At 38.5% G+C, this 9,086-nt stretch overlaps 2 protein-coding genes across 7 annotated transcripts in view; one reads left to right on the top strand and one right to left on the bottom strand.

The window, feature by feature from the left end:
• Nucleotides 1-6,426, top strand: part of LOC116845358 (armadillo repeat-containing protein gudu) — a 14,276-nt gene extending 7,850 nt beyond the window's left edge. For 4 of the 5 annotated variants that reach the window (XM_032817939.1, XM_032817940.1, XM_032817937.1 and 1 more), the window contains exons 3-11: nucleotides 196-499; nucleotides 1,703-1,906; nucleotides 2,084-2,170; nucleotides 2,259-2,507; nucleotides 2,668-3,099; nucleotides 3,878-4,282; nucleotides 4,452-4,673; nucleotides 4,942-5,057; nucleotides 5,374-6,426. In XM_032817939.1, the coding sequence (XP_032673830.1) occupies nucleotides 196-499; nucleotides 1,703-1,906; nucleotides 2,084-2,170; nucleotides 2,259-2,507; nucleotides 2,668-3,099; nucleotides 3,878-4,282; nucleotides 4,452-4,673; nucleotides 4,942-5,057; nucleotides 5,374-5,407 (2,053 nt within the window). In that variant the 3' untranslated portion in view covers nucleotides 5,408-6,426. Of the gene's footprint in view, nucleotides 1-195; nucleotides 500-1,702; nucleotides 1,907-2,083; nucleotides 2,171-2,258; nucleotides 2,508-2,667; nucleotides 3,100-3,877; nucleotides 4,283-4,451; nucleotides 4,674-4,941 lie in introns of all 5 variants that reach the window. The other variant, XM_032817941.1, reaches the window with a different exon arrangement.
• On the bottom strand, nucleotides 5,471-8,245 carry LOC116845359 (receptor expression-enhancing protein 5-like). 2 transcript variants are annotated; one of them, XM_032817943.1, is made up of 4 exons: nucleotides 7,993-8,245; nucleotides 7,399-7,631; nucleotides 7,183-7,318; nucleotides 5,471-7,073 (listed from the first exon to the last, which is right to left on the bottom strand). In XM_032817943.1, the coding sequence occupies exons 1-4, from the start codon at nucleotides 8,117-8,119 to the stop codon at nucleotides 7,030-7,032; spliced, it is 540 nt and encodes a 179-aa protein (XP_032673834.1). In that variant the 5' UTR covers nucleotides 8,120-8,245; the 3' UTR covers nucleotides 5,471-7,029. The 2 variants fall into 2 exon arrangements, with proteins under 2 accessions (XP_032673834.1, XP_032673833.1); XM_032817942.1 differs by having other exon boundaries at nucleotides 5,471-7,076; nucleotides 7,993-8,240.
• Nucleotides 8,246-9,086: the final 841 nt, after the last annotated feature.

Here is a 9,086-nt window from a genome sequence, read left to right as displayed (position 1 = left end):
TATATATATATATATATATATATATATATATATATATATATATATATATATATATATATATATGTACATAATATATATAAAATTTTCAATGATTCGTCTGCTTTTCCCCCTCATAATTTATAAAATATCATAAATTTGAGATTGGGAAATCAGGTAACTTAAAATAACGTTACGATAAATAATTGATTTTTACAGATCAGAACCAAAAGTCGTGGAGACAACTGAGCCAGAAACCACGACATTGAAAATATCCTTGGCGACTGGGGAACCTTACGGTCCCCGAGTACGTTTTATCAGTGAGCAAGCCGAAGAGGAGAGCTCGGATGACGAGCTGGAGTCGGAGAGCGAAGAAGAAGACAGGTATCTTCAAAGAGAGCAACCAGAAGTACCTTCTGAATTCTGGCACATACAAAAGCTCATCAAATACATGAAGGCCGGCAACCAGACCGCCACTATGGTATCCTTGTGCCTCCTAAAGGATTATGATCTCACGAACAAGGTACATCATGTCTCACTAATTATGCATATTATGCTTTCTCTGCTTGAAATATTTAATAAGAATATATAGAAATACTTGATAAGGATATATAGATGTACTAATTGTATGGGACACAACTTCCTCTGAACTTATCATTTCTTTCGGGAATCTCAATTTCTCATTATCAAAAAGATTATCAATTTCTCATTCAACTCAATCAACTCTCATTCAACTCAATCAACTTTCTTTCATTCTATATCATAACCTACTTTTAACGACTAAAGTCAGTACCCAGGAAGCAAACTAACATTAAAATGGCGTCCAAATCTGATCAGTTCATGACCAAAAATGACCAAGGAATGACCAAAAATGTCATGAAAATATCGTCAAAATGACGGTCTAATGTCACAGACTGATGACGACATTTTAAGTCGATTTAATAACATTTTAATGTCATTAAAACATCTCTAAATGTCATTAAGACGTTATACAGAAACGTCATTAAGACGTCACAAAAAAGACGTCTCAAAGACTTCATTATTTAGTTATTTGACGTTAATCGATCAGTTATGACCAGTTTTTGACATCATTTTGATGTGAGTTTGCTATTTGAGAAGGGTCTATAAGAGCCAAGCATAGATGTTATAAACACTTATATTTATACAGAGCTGCAAACAATTATATTTATCTATAATTATATATGTATCAATGTCAATTATTTATATATTATTATTATATCAGTCTAACCCTTATAGAAATATCATACTAAGAATCATTGATAATTACTTATTATCCAGTATTTTTAATACTGAAAATAAGTAATTATCAATGATTCTTAGTATGATATTTCTATAAGGGTATATATATGTTTTTGTGGACTGTGATGTAATAATAACAAATATAATTATATATATTATATATATTATAAATAAATGTAATTGTGTTTATAGTGTTACAATCGTGTTTAGCTCTTATAGGACCTTTTTTATATTAATTTTAATTTGTCGGAACTTTTCCGATTTTCTTTATTGTTTGACGATTATATATTATACTAAATATTTATCTAAATACCCCTTTGTCTTTCTATAATTCTATATAATTTCTATATAATTTTATCATTTTTTATTAAAAACACGATATATTTATACAGAATTTTCTTAATTTAGAGTAATTTTCTTGCAACATTTATCTTTATCCTATTAAATTTGTTTATGATGGTGATAGGATATACAAAAGGCTATTCAAGGAATGGGTGGTCTCGAAGTCTTGGTAAACCTTCTCGAAACAAAGGATATCAAGTGTCAGAATGGTTCGTTGTCGGTTCTGCTGCAAATTGCGACTTCCATAGAGATGAAGCGGCATCTGATTGACTTGGACATCACGACACCATTAATTCAGATGCTAAAACATCCCGCCAGAGATATTCAGGTCGTTCATTAACTCCACATCACTTGTATTTAATAAATTTTCGATATCATGATTAATTGTCGATTCCCAATTTAGTCTAGATAAGCTGATAAGCTGATCAGTTAATTAAATTTGTTTATTTAAATACGTTGAGATACTAAATTTAAGCACACGTGGGGGAATTAATTTTATTCTTAGGTTTTAGCGGCTGAAACGATGGCGATCATAGCTCAGGTGAGAAAAGCCAGAAAGCAGATTCGAATTCGTAATGGAATACCGCTCATAGTGAGTATTTTGCTTTTCATCATGTAGAACATTTGAGAGAAATCGACAAAACCGAAATGCCGTGAGGTCTGGAAATTTTATTCGACAGCTGGACGTGATGGACGTGCCGGATGAAGTTCTCCGTCGACCTTACGACGAATTAAATGAGACCAACAAAGAACTCGTGGCGGTCGCCATAGGTTGCGCCAAAGTCCTGGACTCCCTCGGCAGCAGTCCAAAGGTCAAAGAGGAGCTCCGCAAGCATGGCGTCGTTCCTCTGATGTCGCGCTTTTTGAGATCGAGGCACACTCAGCTGATCGTACCCACGATGGGCGTCGTGCAGCAGTGCGCTGATCTGGTTATATCGCAAACTTAGATACTGCAAACTTGCTAGTTAATAAATAGAAAGATAATATAAATATTTATTTGTAATTACTTTATTTTTGTATCTTTGTAATTTTGTGCACGCGTGCTCTGTTCTGGAAGCGCACTTTGCTAATCTGCTCGCGTGCTCGCAGAACGTATTCAGGGAGGAGTTCGAGCGAGTCGGTATGATTGACGAGTTGGTGCGCCACTTGAAGAACGAAAACGTGAAGCTCAAGGAGAACTGCGCCCTGGCGATCTTTAAGTGCGCCTCGAACCAGGAGACCCGCAGCAGGGTGCGAAAGTCTGGCGGTCTGGACCCGCTGTGTCGGCTCGTGCAGAGCGACACGGTACGCGCTAATAAACGTCTACTGGCCGCGGTGACCGGTGCCGTTTGGAAGTGCGCCATGAGCCCGGAAAACGTGACGAGATTCAATCAAAACGACCTGGTGACGTCGCTGGTGCCACTTCTCGAGGAGAACGAAGACGAGCGAGTGTTGGCTAACGTTGTGGGCGCCCTCGCCGAGTGCTGTAGGGATCCCGCTAACAGGACCGTCTTAAAGACTAACGAGGGCCTGCCGAAACTGGTAAAGATCGCTGTTCGAGACGCGAGCCTGGAGTGTACTCTTGTCCGCAGTTTACTTCCTTTGCAGAATGAAACTTCGGTCCTTCATACGAAACGATAACTCTGCATACTTACGCTAACGATGGCTGAAATATCGTGGAGCACCGAGGGGAAAAAAGAGAATCAATTCTATAGAGACTACTTTTTTTTGGAGTCCAATGGGAATGTTACGTTCAAATATTAAAACCAATAACAGCGAATTTCTAGTAAACGAATTTCTAGTCTTGCAAACGAACGTAAATGAGACTCTCGTCTCAAAATAGTTCTATAACGATTGCATCTTTGAAATTTTATTATCAAAAGGCGATTTTTGGCGATCGTTCGGTACATGTACCAGGTTGTTATTGAGCAAGTTTACATCAAACATTTTATATATATATATATAAATATTCATACAACACAAATATCATCCAAAATATCTTCCAGAGATATTTCTGCGACGTCTCTAGAATTGTATTTTGGACATTTATATTGTACAGATATTTAATATATATATATATTAAATGTTTGATGTAAATTAGGCCAATGACAATCAGATACATGTACCAAACGATCGCCAATAATCGCCTGTAGTGTCCTAAATTGGCTCGACGTCTCCAACTACGTAAATTTTCGCAAATGAGACTTCACATAAGCGCTGTTTGATGCTTATTCGAGTTACATTGCAATGTATTCAATGCTTCTCCTTCGTTATTCCACTATCGGCTACTGCAAACCTGAATAGTTGGGAATTCTTGCAGATTAGATTGTTGAGCGCCACGTACGAGCCGTTACTGGAGAACGTGCCGCTGGTGCTGAAAGAGTGCGCCGTCGACGGGACGTGTATGGATATCATCAATGATCCGGAGCATCAGCTGGACGGCGTGCGATTGGTTTGGTCCCTCCTGAAGCACCCCAGCGACGTGATCAAGCGAAACGCCTGTCTTGCTTTGGTGCCTTGCATCAAGCACGCTAAGGACTCACCGGAGATGGTGCGCGCCTTCGTGGGCGGCTTAGAACTTACCGTCAGTCTGCTGGAGAGCAAAAACACGGAAGTGCTAAGCGCGGTTTGCGCCATGATTGCGGAGATCGCCGCTGATCCTGAGAACCTAGGGATCCTCACGGATCACGGTGTCGTGAAGAAATTGGCCGCTCTCGTGGAAACCGTAAGTATCACACTGCTTTGGTTAATATTAACGAAACTTAAAGCAAACTTGTGAATAAAGCTATTGAGAAGTTATAAAGAATTCTTTTCTTTATGACTAGCTGTAACTATTCGTTTCTAATTCTATATATGTCTATTCTTTTCTAATTCTATATATGTCTCTTATCGAGGACGATGAAAAACTACGGGCGAACTTGACGTTAGCGATAGCTTATTGCTGCGAGTGGGACCGCAACAGCTACGAGTTCGGCAAACTGAACGCCGTCGCACCTCTCGTTAATTATATGACCAGCAAAAATAAGAAAGTACTGAAGGGCGTCTGCATCGCCGTTTACCATTTGAGCAAGGAGCCTTTGAATTGCGTGACTATGCATACCTGCGGCGTTATCAAGGTAAAGTCTTTATACTTCTCGCATACGCGACATGAATCGTGTCGCTCGATGTTAAAAGGGCGCGCAGTTTTGCGGAAAGAAATTGTCGAAAGTATTTTGCAAGAAAATGGACATCTTGCTAGCGCTTTTTAACATTGAACGATTCATGCCGCCTCAACGCAACGAAATGACGAATTGTCGGAACGATTTTACGTGTTTTGCCGTCTTATATTGGAATTTGTGATCGAACACTTGAGAATTTCGATATCTCGATGGAATTTTCAAACAGCACGTTTTGCGCTTGGTGGGCTCGGACGATCCGGAGGTGCAAATCGCAGCTGCGTCCACCATACGTCACATAAGGAAGCTCGCATTGACAGCGGAAAAATTCCACTTCAACGAAACGTAACTCTTTTACGCTTTCTATTTTGAAGTTTAAGTTAAAGAACATAACGCGAGCAATTTCTATTTTAAATCTCTTTTAAATTTATCGAATTATTTATTTCTTTGCTTGCAATTACAAGTCAAGGAGTAATCTCTAATTTTCATTCGAATAATTATGGAAAGAATTGTGTATGTGTGTGTGTGTGTTGATTGCATTATACCTGAACATTGAAAGCCAATGTTACGCGATTATGCTGTATTATTCAGTTACAAGTTATATTGCCGCTTTTAGCAAAACTTGAATCGTCGTTTAATTATCTCAACACCGTTTCCGCAGGAGCACGCTACAGGAAACCGATTTCCGTCTGTAAATTGAATTATCGGGAATTATCCGAGGAAAAAAACTGAAGAGAGAAAGAGACGTAAGAAGTGTATAAAATAAAAAGATCTTTATTTGTGCACATTCCTTAATAGCAATTTACAATCATCGTCGATACATTTAAATTTACAATTCCGCTTGAAACCCGTATAACCCGGCGACAATCGTAGCACTGAGCGCGTAATTGAAACGACGTAAAATTTTACGTGTGATCGAAAGAGAGTTTAAGAAAATTTAGTCTCAAAGTCACAAAAAAATGTCGGATATTTTGATCCGCACTTGAAACATCGGATACACAATTATCAATAGTTAAGTTACTCAGCATCAATATGCCAAGTTTGAGCAACACATATCTTAGGGTGCGTCTACAATTTAAAAATAAAGAATGTATAACGTAGAATACACTAAACGAAGAACAGACGACGGTCGCATGCAAATACGATGCAAGTTCACACGTGAGACGTACAAAGTTAAGCTAAACGTAGATGTATACCATCGATCCGCCCTCTCGTTGCATTTGGCGGTTCATGAACTAGCTAAGGAGCTTCTCCCCGAATTCTTTTAAGAGAAAAAGCTTATGTAAAAATAATCGCGCCATTAAACGTCAACCGTAATAAAAAAATTTACCGGAAAAAAGAATCATATAGGTATCACCAGCGAATTTCAATAAATATTCTTTACATGCCATACTTGTTGAATCTTGTTAATTTCTTCAGAATTAAATAGCCGCTCCTTAACAGTCATGTCTAGTATCTTATGTAAGGCATATTAAGGGTTGGTTCCATCAACATCGATTTTACTTAGTTCAAACGCGTTCACAATTTACAATATTGAGAAATCTCATTGTCGAGTAATTTTAATATTAATGTCTTAGGACTAGTTGTTCCAACTTCTTGGTAAGCTACCTAATAGTTAAATCATATATTTGTCTTTGTCTAATTTGAAAAAAAAAAACGAAAACAGACGTATGATTTAACTGTCAAGTAGCTTACCGAGAGATTGGGACAATCAGCGTTTAGAGTAGTAGAACTAGTCAACTATAGACAATCTATGATCAGTTAATTCAAGATTTAAATACTTAATCGACGTTGATTTACCCTCGGTAAAAGATATACTAGAATATATGTATTAACAATTACTACGTATAAGGATGGCGAAAATACACTCGACGTTCCTACTCTATAATACAAAAACATTCCAAAGTTCTGTTCCCAGTCGAGCGACTGGAAACAAAACGCATATTTCCGTGCTATGGCGAACCTGTTTAATCGGTTCTAATTCTATAACCAAACTATCACACTGCTTTGCAAATAATTTATTTTTTAGAGAGAAATACTTTTTTTCTTGTGTACTTTTGTTTGTCCCGTAGTATTCGCTATTAACATAAGATTTTACTCAACCGGATTTCCTAGCAACTTTAACAATCATCGATCTGTGCGGGGGTACTTACAATTTTCAGTCCGGTATCTTTCTTTAATGTCACTTAAAGTGTAGGACACTTAGAAATATATTCAAAAAAGCACAAAGTTTACAATATTTCCTGTCAGAATCTTGAGACAGAGGGAAAGACAATTGGACTTTCACAAGTTCCTCTTAGTGTGATTTGTAATCTTGTTAATCTTGCTTGTTGGTCAACAATGCTTCCGCTGCAGTTTTTACTGCTGCAATGAGAATGCAATTTTACTTTTCTAATTACGTATATCCAAGCAACTTGGAACTTTCAACGGTATCCATTTTTTAATAAACGAGTTCTATCAACTCCCTTACCTGTGTCACGTGCATTGGATAATAATCTGTCTAATCCAGGCTGATACTGCAAAAACTTTGGACGGACAATACGTCGATACAGGATTAAGGAACCATTGTACTCAGTCGGTGCCATCAACCATATATAAAATACACACTGCAACAAATTGTCTCATAACTAACAAGTTTTGTTCTCATCGATATCTGTCTCTAAGGATAATATTTGTGAAGCTATACCTTGAACAACCAATAGACTGGGAACCAACAGACAATATATTCAGAGAAGAATTCTACTATAGTAAATACAGCGAAGACAACCCAGTAAGTGAGCCATTTTGTATCGTCCTCCTTCTTAGGGCTTTCCAGAGCTTTCATAGATTGGTAAGCCGGATAAACAAAGCCAACTATGTTACATACTAGCTGCTGCCCTAGTCCAAATACCAAGTACACAGCTAGCAGTGTTAGTGATCCTATAAAAAAACGAATATTATCAAAGAACGAATATTACATCATTCATGAGAATTCAACCATGACCAAGCAGATTGGAGCGGTTTCTAAAAACGACGTTTTTTCGTTCGACTGAATTCGAACGAAGATCAACAGGTTGTAGATTTTCCGGAAAGAGACGAAATGCATTTGTCCAAAGAAAGCGAAAGAAAGAAAAAGTGACGAAGAGGAGTCACGAGCGATTGCATAACGAGCGATAACGAGCTCCGGTAGACAGAATCCCGTCAATGTCGGCGCGATTAATTATTATCTAATGTATGTGGCGCGTCTGTGTGATCGATAAGAATGACTGGGAAATTCGCGCGATCGTTCCGCGCGACTCACCGAGAAAAATGTACAGTCGATCGATGCCGGTCTTCTCCTCCGCTTGGGCGAACACCTTCGTCCACGGCTTGCTCTCATCCTTCAGGGCTTTCTCGAGGTAGTCCTTCACGGCGACAATTCGGGCCATATTCGCGAAAATTCTCGGACTCCGGACTTTATGCGTGTCGTTGGTTAGCCGTCTACCGCACTGTCGCCGCTGCGTGACATGGCCGACGTTCGATCGACCGATCGATGCTTTCTTCTCTCGACCTCGACCGTGAACTCGATGCTCGATTATCGCGCGTTTAAACGCACAATTGCGCTACAGCATTACCAGCGCCACCGACGAGGTACTAGAAAAAACCGTTGACCTTACGGGTTTTAGCGACACGGAGAAATCTCATCGTACATTTTTATATTTCACCTTTTTCTTATATCCTATATTCTTACTGTTATAAAAAAAAATTAATTAAAATAATAGAATTATAAGCGCCTCGTGTTCCATAAACCGCTCCTACCCACCATCGTCTTGTCTCTTTCTATATCTGTCAATACGATTTCGGCACAATGCTCCGTCCAGAGTCCCTATTCTTGAAATTTTTATGTTTACGTAATTTTCATTGCGCAGCTATTTTATAGTATGATTAAACCTGCGCAGTAAAACTTACATATACGCAACTATTTCAAGAATAGAGGCTAAGTACTATATGTCGATGGTGTAGTCACACGGATAGACAGAAGCGTCTTTGTGTGAAAAACAGTCGGTATTATCAACGTTCTTCAATTACTTCCGGGTCCCTCCGGGCCCTTTGGCCGCGTTGAAAATTTACCTAGGGTTGACAATCTTTAGGAGTATCTCGTCAATGCCAGCGCGCTCAAAATGTGTACTATTCTCAATATGATTTGATTTCACATATTATAAATCAAAGCAACGAGATCTCTTATATCACGAATTATATATACAGGGTGTTCAAAAAGTCCCGGACCGGTGAAATATCTCGAAAACTAAGCATTTTAGAAAAAAATGTTTCAGATAAAAGTTGTGGCGTTTAAAAAGATGTATTTACTGATCACATCAGTTTGACCTTGGGTTGCGTAGCGAAGGTCAGGTCAAG

Source organism: Odontomachus brunneus, unplaced genomic scaffold, assembly GCF_010583005.1.
Source record: "Odontomachus brunneus isolate Ranch 3 - 2012 unplaced genomic scaffold, Obru_v1 Obru_scaffold_051, whole genome shotgun sequence".
NCBI classification, from domain to species: Eukaryota; Metazoa; Arthropoda; class Insecta; order Hymenoptera; family Formicidae; genus Odontomachus; species Odontomachus brunneus.
The sequence above is the reverse complement of the archived record's forward strand: the minus strand, read 5'-3'. Positions and strand labels throughout refer to the sequence as shown.

Coding starts and splice junctions, on each gene's coding strand:
- LOC116845359 (XM_032817942.1), bottom strand. CDS start 8,119: ATGGCCCGAATTGTCGCCGTGAAGGACTACCTCGAGAAAGCCCTGAAG. Junction 7,632..7,992: donor TCGACTGTACATTTTTCTCG/GTGAGTCGCGCG, acceptor GTTTTTTTATAG/GATCACTAACACTGCTAGCT. Junction 7,077..7,182: donor ATCCAATGCACGTGACACAG/GTAAGGGAGTTG, acceptor TTCTCATTGCAG/CAGTAAAAACTGCAGCGGAA.